This window comes from Cherax quadricarinatus, chromosome 23, assembly GCF_038502225.1.
Source record: "Cherax quadricarinatus isolate ZL_2023a chromosome 23, ASM3850222v1, whole genome shotgun sequence".
NCBI lineage: Eukaryota > Metazoa > Arthropoda > Malacostraca > Decapoda > Parastacidae > Cherax > Cherax quadricarinatus.
In genome coordinates this window covers 15,234,236-15,251,128 of record NC_091314.1, presented here as the reverse complement: position 1 = coordinate 15,251,128, position 16,893 = coordinate 15,234,236, and the positions used below count along the sequence as shown (strand labels likewise).

The following is a 16,893-nucleotide window of genomic DNA, read 5'->3' as shown; positions in this document are numbered from 1 at the left end:
TTGAGAATCGAATGCTGGCGCTCAATCCTCCCATTACAGCTGGGATGATAGGGTGTGGTGAAGAGAGGCTTCACTCCCAGAAGTTGGTATAGATGTTGCATTAAGTCAGATGTGAATTGTGTCCCACGGTCAGACAAAATTTCTCTAGGGATGCCCACTCTGGAGAAGATGGACAAAAGGGCTTCAGCCATCTCTGTAGTGGTTATGGTCTTTAAGGGTATGGCTTCAGGGAAACTCGAAGCATAATCAACTAATGTTAATATATATCTATGTCCCTCAGATGAAAGTGGAGATAAAGGACCAACGATGTCAATAGCTACTCTTTCAAACAGTACCGTAAAGATAGGCCTTTTGACCATAGGTACTCGCCTGGTACCCCGGGAGGATGACAGTTGGCAAACTTTGCACGATCTACAATAGGTAGTGACATCTGAGGACATTTTTGGCCAAAAATAGGTTTCCCTAATTTTATTTAAGGTTTTACGATGCGAGAAATGTCCGGCCACTGGCAGGTCATGAGCCATTTTAAGAACAGCCTCTCTGCATTGACTTGGAACAACTAAGATGGAATAGTCTATCTCATCTGAATTTAATTTGAATACTGACTTGTACAAGATACCTTTTATATATTCAAATTTATATGAAAAGTTTTTCCTTTGGATCACTTGATTTTGTTTAGCGGCATTATGGCAATTCTGAAGAGAAGGGCAATTACGTTGTAAATTGACAAAAGAGTCCTTTGATATATCTAAAGGCTTGAAGTCAGGGAAAATCAAAGGATGGACAGTAGGAGAAGCCTGGGCTTTGGTCTGAGCCCTAGTCAAGACATTTATAGTATCGGAGGTGATATCTTCACTTTCATCTAACAAGTGAACCGGTGATCCTACTTCCTCGCTTTCGAGAGTAGCATCACTGGTTTTTAATCCCACATGAATATCGCGAGACATTGTCTCATCTGAACTTTCAAGGAGCTTCTCTGACTCTACAGGAAGAGGATCTGAAAAGTTTATGTCCACCTTTGGCGATGAAAGGTCAATCTCAGAAGGAAGAATGGCACCTTTTACATTACCTATTAGTACAGAGCAAGAAGTGATGGGAGCTAGTACAGCTTCAGACCAACCTGTGAACCATTTAGACCTAATGTAACAACGGATGGTAGGAAAAGTGTCCGTACGGCCCAAGTAGTCTGAAAGTATAGCAGAGGAATGAGTTTCTTTAAGGTTAGGGAACAGCTTATCAGAAATGACTATACATGTGCATCCAGTGTCTCGTAAAATGGTAGATACATTAAGTCCATTAACTGTTCCTGAACAGAAGGGTGCTTGGTCATTACAGTCTTTAAAACATCTTCCAACTTTTTGGACCTTCTTAGAAGGACAATCTGGACGTTTATGTCCCTTAACACCACACAAATGACAAACAGGAATAAAAGAAGTCATTTTACTTTCCATTAGAGGCTTTGATTTCTTAAGGTATGATGAACCCTTGCCCTTAGGGTTCGATCCCTTTAGGTCTTTATAGGAATTGTGAGCCTCAGCATACAGGTCAGCAGCCTCAGCAACTTCCTCAGCTTTAATCAAGTTACGTTCTCTGATGAATGTTCGTATCTGATGGGGAAGAGCTGTCAGGAACTGGTCAGCAACCATGAAGTCTCTAAGAGATTCATAACTGTGATCAATTCCTAAACTCTCTATTCAAAAGTCGAACAAACGAAAGAGTGTTACCTGTAACTGCTGAAAGTTCTGGCCAGGCTGTAAGGTGGCATACCTGAAATCTTTCCTGTAAGAATTAGTGGTTTTTTTTATATGCTTTAAGGATTGCCTTCTTCAGTAGGTTATAATTACATATGATATCCTGCGACAAAGTTGCATAGATATTCAAGGCTGTACCAGAAAATAACATTCCTAACCTGGTAGCCCAGGTGTCAGCAGGCCATTCACAGAGGGTAGCGGTATTTTCAAACATGATAAGTATGAAGTTGTCTTCCCCCTCTGTGAAGGGAGGTAAATTAGGTGTTGGAATATGTGCACTGACTGCACGTTGTTCCATTACTCCTTCCTCTAATTGTTGTTGTGTAAGAGTTAACTTTTTATTCTCTAATTCAAGGCGAGATTTTTCGAGCTCGTGATCCTTTTCTCTCTCTATTAACTCAAGGTCCCTAGCTTTTTCCTCACATTCTCTAGCTTTTTCCTCAACTTCTCTATCCTTTGCTCTTTCCTCAAGTTCTCTTATTTTAGCCTGTTCCTCACGTATTTTAGCCTGTTCCTCACGTTCTCTAGCTCTTTTTTCACGATCAAGTCTATCACACTCCTTTTTGTCTTTTCTTTCTCTTTCTAACTGTCTTTCTTGGATTTCTCTCTCAATTCTCTCTCTCTCCTTTTTCTCCTGTCTTTCAAGGTTCTCTTTCTCCTTTTTCTCTTCTCTTTTGATTCTCTCTCTCTCCTTTTTCTCTTCTCTTTCGATTCTCTCTCTCTCCTTTTCTTCTTCTCTCTCCCTTTCTGTCTCTCTTCTCTCTCAATTCTCTCTCTTTCAAGTCTTTCCTGGATCTTAGCACTAATGAAAGATTCTAAATTTTTCCCTGTTATTCCTAACTTACTTCCAGCATTCATCCAAAACTGGTATTCCTCCATGCTTGCAAGAATAACTTAAACTATCAGGGGAAATGAAACGGGTATTAAAGAAAACGGAGGGTTCAATTCCTGCTCCGTTCAAACTGTAAATAAACCAGAGGGCTCGATCCCTGCTTCAATTAAACAATATGTATTAATTAAAATGAAGGGTTCTATGCCGGCTCCGAGCAAACAGTAAGTAGAATGGGGTCCCTTGACCATCCAATCTTCTCACCAACAAATCAAGAGTGTCCAACGACAGTTCCCTTGATAAAATAAAGAGCTCAATGAAACAAATTGTCACTGGAAAATCTTGGGTCCCTAGAGTCTAATCCTCCAAAGTGTTTCAAGCTCACAAGAAAGGTGGCAGAATTAACTATTATATCCTGCCTGACTTGACTTACAATAAATTGAGACTATAACAATCACCAAATCTTTTAAATACCTGTACCGTAGTCCTACCATAGAGAATGATTACTCATGGCTGGTGGTAACCGTCTGCAGTATGCAGTGTTGAAGTTCCAATGGTAGATTCGAGATGGAATTGAATCTTGATTCTGTCGAGTTGTATCCTGGCAAGGTCGCCACTTGTGAAGTCTTACTCAGCCCTGTAACAACTTCAGTCAGTATTACTCAGGCTGGCTCCTCCTCAGGAAAATTAATGAATAGAAAAAGAAATAATAACAGACAAACATAAACACTTTATTATATAGAAAATATAAAATATAAAACACTTAAATATGAAATATTAATCCTACATTACAGAAAATGAAAAATGAAAAATATAAATGATAACTGAATTTAATGCTAATATATATAGGGGTGTCTGGTGTTGGTGACACTGTGTTGTTGAAATCATAGCCGTTGCTGATGATGGGGGTGGGGGTCGCAGGTGTTGGTTACGACTCACTGGCTAGTTCTTCACAGTATAGCCTTGAGTATTATATCCCGATGACAGGAAAGCAGGTTCTTTACTGCTGCAATGATGAGGGGTTACGTCCTGCAATTTCATACAGGTGCACAGGTAATTAAATCCAAAAAGGGGAAGTCTCTGGACGTTGGTCCATCTCCACCAGTTCTTCTCGTTGATTGACAGGTGACCCTCTCTGTCATCCAAGCTGAAAAGATAGACAGGTTACCCACTGCTTAAATAATCACTCTCCATGATAAGTACAATACCTAAAAGATGTGGTGATTATTACAACAGTCAAGATAGAGCAAGGCTGAAAGGACTAAGTTTATTATTGGTCAAAAGTGAAGCTTTCAACCCATAAATCCACTAGAATACAAGGCAGGCATGTACTTACAGTAGTGCTGGGAGCTGTGAGTCCAGTGATTACTGTTTGGACCAGAGCCCCACACGTCACCTATCGGGGGGGGGGAAGGAGGAGGGGAAGGGATAGCGGGAGCTAGACTGACCCTACCTTAACAAGCAGCCGGCAGGCAAACTATCACTTTCGGAGTGGGGGAAAAAGGCGGGAATAGCGGGAGCTTGACTTACCCTACCTTAACAAGTAGCCGGCAATGAAACTATCACTTTTGGGGAGGGGGAAAAAAGGCGGGAATAGCGGAAGCTTGACTTACCCTACCTTAACAAGTAGCCGGCAATGAGGATATCGTTACTATATACTCCTTCGCTACTCCTATCTATTGAACTTTTCCCTCACAACCGACTTTAGGTGCTTGTCCAGTGCCAGCTTGAAGACTGCCAGGGGTCTGTTGGTAATCCCCCTTATGTATGCTGGGAGGCAGTTGAACAGTCTCGGGCCCCTGACACTTATTGTATGGTCTCTTAACGTGCTAGTGACACCCCTGCTTTTCATTGAGGGATGTTGCATCGTCTGCCAAGTCTTTTGCTTTCATAGTGAGTGATTTTCGTGTGCAAGTTCGGTACTAGTCCCTCTAGGATTTTCCAGGTGAATATAATCATGTATCTCTCCCGCCTGCATTCCAGGGAATACAGGTTTAGGAACCTCATGCGCTCCCAGTAATTGAGGTGTTTTATCTCCGTTATGCGCGCTGTGAAGGTTCTCTGTACATTTTCTAGGTCAGCAATTTCACCTGCCTTGAAAGGTGCTGTTAGTGTGCAGCAATATTCCAGCCTAGATAGAACAAGTGACCTGAAGAGTGTCATCATGGGCTTGGCCTCCCTAGTTTTGAAGGTTCTCATTATCCATCCTGTTATTTTTCTAGCAGATGCGATTGATACAATGTTATGGTCCTTGAAGGTGAGATCCTCTGACGTTGGTGTTTTGCTCTATTTTGTGGCCAGAATTTGTTTTGTACTCTGATAAAGATTTAATTTCCTCATGTTTACCATATCTGAGTAATTGAAATTTCTCATCGTTGAACTTCATATTGTTTTCTGCAGCCCACTGAAAGATTCGGTTGATGTCCACCTGGAGCCTTGCAGTGTCTGCAATGGAAGACACTGTCATGCAGATTCGGGTGTCATCTGCAAAGGAAGACACGGTGCTGTGGCTGACATCCTTGTCTATGTCGGATATGAGGATGAGGAACAGGATGGGAGCGAGTACTGTGCCTTGTGGAACAGAGCTTTTCACCGTAGCTGCCTTGGACTTTACTCTGTTGACGACTACTCTCTGTGTTCTGTTAGTGAGGAAATTATAGATCCATCGACCGACTTTTCCTGTTATTCTTTTAGCACGCATTTTGTGCGCTATTACGCCATGGTCACACTTGTCAAAGGCTTTTGCAAAGTCTGTATATATTACATCTGCATTCTTTTTATCTCCTAGTGCATTTAGGACCTTGTCGTAGTGATCCAATAGTTGAGACAGACAGGAGCGACCTGTTCTAAACCCATGTTACCCTGGGTTGTGTAACTGATGGGTTTCTTGATGGGTGGTGATCTTGCTTCTTAGGACCCTTTCAAAGATTTTTATGATATGGGATGTTAGTGCTATCGGTCTGTAGTTCTTTGCTGTTGCTTTACTGCCCCCTTTGTGGAGTGGGGCTATGTCTGTTGTTTTTAGTAACTGTGGGACGACCCCCATGTCCATGCTCCCTCTCCATAGGATGGAAAAGGCTCGTGATAGGGGCTTCTTGCAGTTTTTGATGAACACGGAGTTCCATGAGTCTGGCCCTGGGGCAGAGTGCATGGGCATGTCATTTATCGCCTGTTCGAAGTAATTTGGCGTCAGGATAACATTGGATAGGCTTGTGTTAACCAAATTTTGTGGCTCTCTCATAAAAAATTAATTTTGATCTTCGACTCTCAGTCTGGTTAGCGGCTTGCTAAAAACTGAGTCATATTGGGACTTGAGTAGCTCACTCATTTCCTTGCTGTCATCTGTGTAGGACCCATCTTGTTTAAGTAGTGACCCAATACTGGACGTTGTTCTCGACTTTGATTTGGCATAGGAGAAGAAATACTTTGGGTTTCTTTCGATTTCATTTATGGCTTTTAGTTCTTCCCGTGATTCCTGACTCCTATAAGATTCCTTTAGCTTAAGTTTGATGCTTGCTATTTCTCTGACCAGTGTCTCCCGAAAAAGAAGAAACGTAAAGTTTTTCTTCTTTTTAAAGTTAGTAATTTATAGAGAAGAGGTTACAAGCAAAGTGCTTCCGACATTTTAGTCGCCTTTTGTGGAAATTTATTTGGTTCCTAAAGTTCCACAGGACAGACACGGCGAACCAAGGGATCCCAGCAAGTCTGTAATGGAATGGCTGAGCTGGGCGGCCCTTAAACCCACCCAAACAAAAAGCATTCTCCCCGAGTTGGCGTGGTTGGTAAGCTTATTTAATTTATAGATTTACCCTTCAGGGAAGGAGTAGGTAGTTTTACTGGTAGTACACTAATATTAGGATCATTGAGGCAACTGTAGATAATAATAATGTAGACCTAAGACCTTAACATAGGTAGTAATAGGCCGATAATGTAGGCAAACACTAGGTTAAGTTAGCTAGGGAGAACTGGCAGCCCTAGCTTGAATGACGAGGCGCGGGTCTCAAAGACACAATAGCATCCTTCTTAAGACAGACACCAACTGGACAAGACGTGCCGTGATCAGCAGACGGCGCCCCCCACGTGTCTTCACATTTGAGACCTGAGGAAATCTGGTAGAGGCACCTCGATGTACCGTAGATGACCTCCATCAGGCCTATACAGTAAGACAAGACCTCCACTTAATCTCGTAGATTTCTGGCCAGTGTCTGGGAAGAATTGTGAGTGAGTTGATCTGTAGGCCCTTTGTGCAGCAGGCAGTGCATGCCCAGTAAGTACCAGTGTCTCTTGTCAGTCTGGAAGCTAGTGTCCGTGTCTGCATAGTTATACTAGGGGATACACACCCCCTTGGATATAGGAATTTCTGAGGTGCAGGCAGGTCACTAATAATGATTGAATATTGCAGGAATTCAGGCTCCCGGTTGCACGTGGTTTCTGAGGGGAAGTCCAAAGGGGCTAAAGCTAAGCTTAGGAAAGTTGAAGATCAGAATATATGCTGCAACACCAAGTAAGTTAGTCCTTTATACGTGCATGCAGGCGAGTTTCTTGCAACATCAATCATTTGTGAAAATCTGTCCTATAAGCCACTTGTGAGGCTGAGGTACCCACCTCAGAGATCGGTGTCAACAGAGTTTGCCAAGGTAGGCGACTCACTTGGAGGCAGTCCACACAAATTTTCACACCTTTTACAACACGCATGACTTACAGAGGAAGGATTCTTCTCCACTCCCCATGACACACATGGCTTACAGAGGAAGGATTCTTCTCCACTCCCCACGACACACATGACTTACAGAGGAAGGATTCTTCTCCACTCCCCACGACACACATGACTTACAGAGGAAGGATTCTTCTCCACTTCCCACGACACACATGACATACAGAGGAAGGATTCTTCTCCACTCCCCACGACACACATGACTTACAGAGAAAGGATTCTTCTCCACTCCCCATGACACACATGGCTTACAGAGAAAGGATTCTTCTCCACTCCCCACGACACACATGACTTACAGAGAAAGGATTCTTCTCCACTCCCCACAACACACATGACTTACAGAGAAAGGATTCTTCTCCACTCCCCACGACACACATGACTTACAGAGGAAGGATTCTTCTCCACTTCCCACGACACACATGACTTACAGAAAAAGGATTCTTCTCCACTTCCCCACGACACACATGACTTACAGAGAAAGGATTCTTCTCCACTCCCCACGACACACATGACTTACAGAGAAAGGATTCTTCTCCACTTCCCCACGACACACATGACTTACTGAGGAAGGATTCTTCTCCACTTCCCCACGACACACATGACTTACAGAGGAAGGATTCTTCTCCACGACACACATGACTTACAGAGGAAGGATTCTTCTCCACTTCCCACGACACACATGACTTACAGAGGAAGGATTCTTCTCCACTCCCCACGACACACATGACTTACAGAGGAAGGATTCTTCTCCACTCCCTACGACACACATGACTTAAAGAGGAAGGAATCTTCTCCACGACACACATGACTTACAGAGGAAGGATTCTTCTCCACTCCCCACGACACACATGATTTACAGAGGAAGGATTCTTCTCCACTTCCCCATGGAGAACTCGTCTATTCCACAATAAAGAAGGGGGTACTGCATCAAATTGAATTTTTATTCTTATTCTTATGTTTATGGGGAACTTCTAAACCCGTCGAGATGGGGAAAGGGGAGGAATGATGATAATGATAATGGGAGATTAAGATAACTTACGCTGGTACAGATTATAATGACATATCTGAGAGTGATAACTTACCCCATTCACAGTGTAGGTGATAGTAGTGTAGAGCCGTGGTAGTCCACACATTACCATCAACAACCAGAACAAAAATAGTACAACGCTGTTTCGCTCGCCATGTTTCCTTCCCACTACCACAAGTGTCACTTGAAGACCCTTCAGTCACAAAATTTATTAACAGGTTTATGAAATTATTTTCCAGGACAAAAAAATGATGTCACTTAAAGGTAATGTGTGTGTGTGTGTGTGTGTGTGTGTGTGTGTGTGTACTCACCTATTTGTACTCACCTATTTGTGGTTGCAGGGGTCGAGTCATAGCTCCTGGCCCCGCCTCTTCACTGATTGCTACTAGGTCCTCTCTCTCTCTGCTCCATGAGTTTTATCATACCTCGCCTTAAAACTATGTATGGTTCCCGCCTCCACTACTTCACTTTCTAGGCTATTCCACGGCTTGACTACTCTATGACTGAAGAAATACTTTGATTCATCTGAGTCTTCAACTTCCAATTGTGACCTCTTGTGTCTGTGTCCCATCTCTGGAACATCCCGTCTTTGTCCACCTCGTCTATTCTGCGCAGTATTTTATATGTCGTTATCATGTCTCCCCTGACCCTCCTGTCCTCCAGTGTCGTCAGGCCGATTTCCCTCAACCTTTCTTCGTAGGACAATCCCCGTAGCTCTGGGACTAGTCTTGTTGCAAACCTTTGCACTTTCTCTAATTTCTTGACGTGCTTGACTAGGTGTGGATTCCAAACTGGTGCTGCATACTCCAGTATGGGCCTGACGTAAATGGTATACAGAGTCTTGAATGAATCCTTACTGAGGTATCGGAACGCTATCCGTAGGTTTGCCAGGCGCCCGTATGCTGCAGCAGTTATCTGATTGATGTGCGCCTCAGGAGATATGCTCGGTGTTATACTCACCCCCAGATCTTTTTCCTTGAGTGAGGTTTGCAGACTTTGGCCATCTAAACTATATTGTGTCTGCGGTCTTCTTTGCCCTTCCCCAATCTTCATGACTTTGCATTTGGCAGGGTTAAACTCAAGGACCCAGTTGCTGGACCAGGCTTGTAGCCTGTCCAGGTCTCTTTGTAGTCCTGCCTGATCCTCATCCAATTTGATTCTTCTCATTAACTTCACATCATCCGCAAACAAGGACACTTCTGAGTCTATCCCTTCTGTTATGTCATTCACATATACCAAGAACAGCACAGGTCCTAGGACTGACCCCTGTGGAACCCCGCTTGTCACAGGCGCCCACTCTGACACCTCGTCACGTACCATGACTCGTTGTTGCCTCCCTGTCAGGTATTCTCTGATCCATTGCAGTGCCTTTCCTGTTATGTGTGCCTGATCCTCTAGCTTTTGCAGTAACCTCTTGTGAGGAACTGTGTCGAAGGCCTTCTTGCAGTCTTACTTCTGTCACCTTGTCATAAAACTCTAGTAGGTTTGTGACACAGGATTTTCCCTCTCTGAAACCATGCTGGTTGTCAATTATACACTTGTTTCTTTCCAGGTGCTCCACCACTCTCCTCCTGATGATCTTCTCCATGACCTTGCATACTATACACGTTAGTGATACAGGTCTGTAGTTTAGTGCCTCATGTCTGTCTTCCTTTTTAAAAATTGGGACTACATTTGCCATCTTCCATACCTCGGGGAGTTGCCCAGTTTCAAATGATGTGTTGAAGATCTTTGTTAATGGTACACACAATATCTCTGCTCCCTCTTTAAGGATCCACGGAGAGATGTTGTCTGGTCCCACTGCCTTTGAGGTGTCAAGTTCGCATAGCAGTTTCTTCACCTCCTCCTTGGTTATATGTACCTCATCCAGCACCTGCTGGTGCACCCCCCTGTTCTGATTTCCTGGAGTCCTACTGGTTTCCACTGTAAATACTTCTTTAAATCTCGTGTTGAGCTCCTGACATACCTCCCGGTCGTTTCTTGTGAATTCCCCATCACCCTTCCTCAGTCTGATTACCTGGTCCTTGACTGTTGTTTTCCTCCTGATGTGGCTGTACAACAGCTTCGGGTCAGTCTTGACTTTCGATGCTATGTCATTTTCGTATTGCCGCTGAGCCTCCCTTCTTATCTGTGCATATTTGTTTCTGGCTCTTCGGCTAATCTCTTTATTTTCCTGAGTTTTGTGTGTGTGTGTGTGTGTGTGTGTGTGTGTGTGTGTGTGTGTGTGTGTGTGTGTGTGTGTGTGTGTGTGTGTGTGTGTGTGTGTGTGTACTCACGTAGTTGAGGTTGCAGGGGTCGAGTCCAAGCTCCTGGCCCCGCCTCTTCACTGGTCGCTACTAGCTCACTCTCCCTGAACCATGAGCTTTATCGTACGTCTGCTTAAAGCTATGTATGGATCCTGCCTCCACTACATCGCTTCCCAAACTATTCCACTTCCTGACTACTCTGTGTCTGAAGAAATACTTCCTAACATCCCTGTGATTCATCTATGTCTTCAGCTTCCAACTGTGTCCCCTTGTTACTGTGTCCAATCTCTGGAACATCCTGTCTTTGTCCACCTTGTCAATTCTTCTCAGTGTTTTGTAAGTCGTTATCATGTCCCCCCTGTCTCTCCTGTCCTCCAGTGTCGTCAGGTTGATTTCCCTTAACCTCTCCTCGTAGGACATACCTCTTAGCTCTGGGACTAGTCTTGTTGCAAACTTGTGTGTGTGTGTGTGTGTGTGTGTGTGTGTGTGTGTGTGTGTGTGTGTGTGTGTGTGTGTGTGTGTGTGTGTGTGTGTGTGTGTGTGTGTGTGTGTGTGTGTGTGTGTGTGTGTGTGTATGTACGTACGTACGTACGTACTTGCCGACTAGGCTAATGCGGCAGCAAACTTAATGAAAATTCAGTGTTGTTAAACTATAAAAACTAGTTTAAACATTACAAAAATAATATATTTACTGACATTAAATAATAATTTAGGCTGACCTAAGATAGGCTTGGCAGGATTAAAGTGAATTTATCAAGGCCTAAAACGTTATTTTATAAAAATCTATCAGTGAATAAGATTAAATTTTCGAAATTATTTTTTATTCAAGAAGTTCGGCTAATTTGACTGTTTCTGCATAAGATTAATATCTATAGCAATTATAGTTTACCTTTGTCACTTTGTATATAAAATCTGAGTAGTATTGTATATCGTGATGTATATGCACCGACAGTAGCAGTGTGTATATATATAAACACTTAAGAGGGATGTATTTTTTAGTAAATCTACACTTAGAGTTTACTTTAATTCCTGTTAGATATTAAATTTAGCATCAATGACTGGTGAGGTTCGGGTGACATGCAACTTTAAAAATCTTCGTATAGCCGATAGGCTTTAAACTTAATAAAGCAACTAACCTGTGTAAGAAGGAGGGCGACAGAGGCCAGGTAGTCTGCAGGGACCAGGACCAGGCGTCTCTCAACCCACGACCACACCACCTCCACACCCACCGTCACCAGCATCAACACAGACACCATCTGAAAGAGATGGACCCCTCAAGGGAGGTTCCTGGACGCTGGTGAGGGGCTCTTGATCTAGGGAATTAGATCTGTGCTCCAGTTCCCTGAGGTAAGCCTGAATACCTTCAATCCCTCCCCTGCAGACGCTGTATAATCAATACGGGTTTAGCGCTCCCCCCAGGATTATAATAATAATGGAAGAAGTGGATGGGGTCTCTATCCGGATGACTTTTGAAGTCACTGACCTTCAACCAGGGGGGAGGATCCTTGATACTCTTCCCTGGATCAGTTCTGATTGCCTTTCATTCGCCTGGCACTGTACGACTAAGGATTTATTTAGCACTTCCCCATGTGTACAACAGTGATACTAGTGTTTGTGGAATGATGTCAGTGTGTAATTCTGGAAAGGTGCATTATGGTGTGACTGGAATGTCACGACTGTGAAACAGAATCAGTATCATAGGCGACCTCAAACCGACAGATATATAAAATATTCCGTCACTGGGATCTGTCGGTCATCCACTACGGGCGGGCCTTAGCGGCTTCTCAAAATGATCTCTGTTGCGTTATAAAAAAATATGGACTACTCACCACCTTAGTGTAGCTGAGGGCTGACCATGGCACCAAGTCTTTAGGTCTTCGGTTGAGGGAGGGAAGGTAAAATAGGCTGGTTATCCAGAGGAGAGCACATGGAGCCCACACCAGCACTGTTCTCTCAAGACACCTTCCAAAGTCTGGTACCTCTGTGTTCCACGCTGCACTCACATTCTGTGGAGAACAAAAAGGCACGATACCATAACTGGAACAACACACAAATAACCCGCACATAGGAGAGAGGAGCTTACGACGACATTTCGGTCCGACTTGGACCATTTACAAAGTCGACACCGAAGGTTTGAAATTAAGACGCTTACCTGCGGGGTCTTTATGGACCCTGCAGAAACGTCTTAGTCTCAAACCTTTGGTGTCGACTTTGTAAATTGTCCAAGTCGGACCAAAATATCGTCGTAAGCTCCTCTCTCTTATGTTTGAGTTATCTGTGTAACGTTCTGTGGGTCACATCGTATCTTAAACTTCAGGCCTAATGCATTGCTTTGTGGGCTTAATACAGTGGCTACTGCAAAGCTTTGAAGATCTACTGGTGCTTTGTGGGCCTTGAACCCACACATATCTATGGAGGCGTCCTTGATCTATGTCTGGGCTTCAACATTACTTCTGCCAGCTGCGAGTCTTCCATTGTAACAAATATATCATCAGATCATTTCCCATATTTCCCATATCTCTAGATATTGGTAATACTATCCTCCCTGGTAGGATATTCAAACGGAAACGTTTTAATGTTTCCCCTGATCAGCATGATGACTTTGTTGCACATGTGACTGACTGGTATAATTCCTATGAGTGCACCTCTGTCGAGACTTTTAACAATGACCTTGTGAGCAGTATTCAGAACTGCTTAGAGCCGCCTCTGAAACCTCATGGTAATGTAAACCCATCTAACTTCCATAATAATCATAAGTCTTATAAAAACCATACCTATTACAATGATCCTAATCTTCGAACATTGAAACGCACTGCTCGCAGACTAGGCCAAACCTATAGAAACCATCGTACCCCTGAAATGCTGAGCCTCTTCCTAACTGCCCTTGCTGCTGCCAGAGAGCGTATGACAGAACTGCGGCAAACAGACTGGGAACAATTTGTCAATGGTCTCAATGCTCACACCCCACTAAGCCGGACATGGAGGGACATAAATAGAATTAAGGGTAACAGAACTGGACAGATCGCGCATCCTCATCCCTTGCATAGGGCGAATGAGTTAGTCAATGCTTGGGCTGCTACATCTAGCTATGACAATCTTCCCAGTACCACACAGGCGAAATTAATGGACAAATGTGATGCAAGGGAGACTGATTTGTTTTATGCTCAGCAAGGAAGATGACTGTAACTTTCCTTTCACTAACTTTGAACTTGATGCAGCACTAACTAAGGGCAACTCCACGTCACCTGGTGAGGATGGTATTACTTACAACATACTCAGATTGCTGTGTCGAGTACCAGGTAATTCTTTACTTGAATTATATAACATGAGCTATGTCACTGGGGAGCTCCCTAAATCATGGACCAACAGCCTCATTATTCCCATTCCGAAGCCTAATCAACAAAACTCATTTCGCCCAATATCCCTTACTAGCTGTTTGTGTAAAACATTCGAAAGGATGATTCTTAATCGTCTTATGCACAGAATTAAGCAATTTTTGTCTTCCCGGTTGCATGGCTTCATGCATGGAAAGAGTGTGCATCATTGCATTACCACCTTTCTCACTCTGCACACTGACAGCTAATACACTACCTTCCTTGACCTTAAATCCGCTTTTGATGTAGCCAACCGACATGTAATCATTAGTGAACTTGCTAGAATGGATATTGGAGGATGGCTTCTCTGCTGGATTAAAGGTTACCTGTCCAACAGAAAGTCGTCTGTGTTGTTCCAGGGACATAGAAGTGTAACTAAAGATTTTGAATTAGGAACCCCATAGGGAGGTGTGCTCAGTCCCACCCTATTCAATATTCTACTTAATGTCTTACTTAATGCTATGCCTAGCCAACCCCATCATTATATGATTAGTTTCGCTGATGATATAATGATTCACACCACCGGATTCTCCAACACCCAAAACATTCTTAACCATGTACTAGCCTCGTGTCAGGACCTGGGGTTGATAATCTCTACTGATAAAACAAAGATACTCAATAGGCGTCCTCCTCGACAGAGAGGCACAGTTCGTCAGATCCAATTGCATGATGGGTCTCTTCTAGAGTATGTAAGCAGATACAGGTATCTAGGCTTTGAGGCTCCACTGCTTGGACCTGTTGTAACGAGACTTTGTCGCTAATACAAAGAAAGCCTGAGAGCACTTAGAGTTGTGGCAGGTTTTCATCCCAGGTATGGTCTAATGTTAAAATTGTGAAAATGATGTATCTCGCTTATATTAGATCATTGGTTGATTATGCTGCGCCACTACTTGCTCTCGTGTCTGACTGGAAGCTTGAAGGGCTGGAAAAACTGCAAAACGAAGCAATGAGGATCATCCTGGGATGCTCTCGTACTGTCAAAATTTTAAATATGCGGAAAGAACTTAATATTTCAAGCAATAGCGATCGTGTTACTGAAAGATATATCCTTATTGGAGTCAATATGCTTACCTGGAGTTTACCTGGAGAGAGTTATGGGGGTCAATGCCCCCACGGCCCGGTCTGTGACCAGGACTCATGGTAGATCAGAGCCTGATCATCCAGGCTGTTACTGCTGGCTGCACGCAATCCAACGTATGAGCCACAGCCCGGCTGGTCAGGTACCGACTTTAGGTGCTTGTCCAGTGCCTGCTTGAAGACAGCCAGGGGTCTGTTGGTAATCCCCCTTATGTATGCTGGGAGGCAGTTGAACAGTCTTGGGCCCCTGACACTTATTGTGTTTTCTCTTAACGTGCTAGTGACACCCCTGCTTTTCACTGGGGGATGTTACATTATCTGCCGAGTCTTTTGCTTTCGTTGTGAGTGATTTTCGTGTGCAAGTTCGGTACTAGTCCCTCTAGGATTTTCCAGGTGTATATAATCATGTATGAACATTAAAATGGTATAAAATACCGACAGATTGTTAGGTAAGACACATGTGCAACAGTCAGGTATCTTTATTTCGAAACGTTTCGCCTACACAGTAGGCTTCTTCAGTCGAGTATAGAAAAGTTGATAGAAGCAGAAGAGACTTGAAGACGATGTAATCAGTCCATCACCCTTAAAGTTTTGAGGTGGTCAGTCCCTCAGTCTGGAGAAGAGCATTGTTCCAAAGTTTGAAACAATATGGAGTTGAAGTGACAGGATGGAGATTTATATAGTGCCAGGAGGTGAGACAGGTCACTAGTAGAACGCAGATGTTGGGATGTCAGGTCCCTCTCAAATCCAGCCGCTCTCACTTGTAGAGGTAGTCGAAGTTGATTCCAGGTCTGTACCAAGATACCCTTGTGTTGCAGTGTCTGACAGATTGAACATTAAAATGGTATAAAATACCGACAGATTGTTAGGTAAGACACATGTGCAACAGTTAGGTATCTTTATTTCGAAACGTTTCGCCTACACAGTAGGCTTCTTCAGTCGAGTACAGAAAAGTTGATAGAAGCAGAAGAGACTTGAAGACGATGTAATCAGTCCATCACCCTTAAAGTTTTGAGGTGGTCAGTCCCTCAGTCTGGAGAAGAGCATTGTTCCAAAGTTTGAAACAATATGGAGTTGAAGTGACAGGATGGAGATTTATATAGTGCCAGGAGGTGAGACAGGTCACTAGTAGAACAATGCTCTTCTCCAGACTGAGGGACTGACCACCTCAAAACTTTAAGGGTGATGGACTGATTACATCGTCTTCAAGTCTCTTCTGCTTCTATCAACTTTTCTGTACTCGACTGAAGAAGCCTACTGTGTAGGCGAAACGTTTCGAAATAAAGATACCTAACTGTTGCGCACATAATCATGTATCTCTCCCACCTGCGTTCCAGGAAGCACAGGTTCAGGAACTTCAAGCGCTCCCAGTAATTGAGATGTTTTATCTCCGTTTTGCGCGCCGTGAAGGTTCTTTGCACATTTTCTAGGTCAGCAATTTCACCTGCCTTGAAAGGTGCTGTTAGTGTGCAGCAATATTCCAGCCTAGATAGAACAAGTGACCTGAAGAGTGTCACCATGGGCTTGGCATCCCTAGTTTTGAAGGTTCTCATTATCCATCCTGTCATTTTTCTAGCAGATGCGATTGATACAATGTTATGGTCCTTGAAGGTGAGATCCTCCGACATGATCACTTCCAGGTCTTCGACGTTAGTTTTTCGCTCTATTTTGTGGCTGGAATTTGTTTTGTACTCTGATGTTTTAATTTCCTCATGTTTACCATATCGGAGTAATTGAAATTTCTCACCGTTGAACTTCATACTGTTTTCTGCAGCCCATTGAAAGATTTGGTTGATGTCCGCCTGGAGCCTTGCAGTGTCTGCAATGGAAGACACTGTCATGCAGATTCGGGTGTCATCTGCAAAGGAAGACATG

General features: G+C 43.5%; 1 protein-coding gene across 7 annotated transcripts in view; it reads right to left on the bottom strand.

The window, feature by feature from the left end:
* The window catches only part of LOC128685730 (ATP-binding cassette sub-family C member 3-like), a 406,756-nt gene that overhangs the window by 357,003 nt on the left and 32,860 nt on the right, over positions 1 to 16,893 (bottom strand). For all 7 annotated transcript variants that reach the window (XR_011392357.1, XM_070087955.1, XM_070087954.1 and 4 more), the window contains exons 3-5: positions 12,397 to 12,573; positions 11,704 to 11,823; positions 8,377 to 8,514 (exon numbers count right to left, since the gene is read on the bottom strand). Coding sequence is in view for 6 of the 7 variants with exons in the window: in XM_070087955.1 (XP_069944056.1) it covers positions 8,377 to 8,514; positions 11,704 to 11,823; positions 12,397 to 12,573 (435 nt within the window). In the remaining variant the exon portion in view is untranslated. The remainder of the gene's footprint in view (positions 1 to 8,376; positions 8,515 to 11,703; positions 11,824 to 12,396; positions 12,574 to 16,893) is intronic.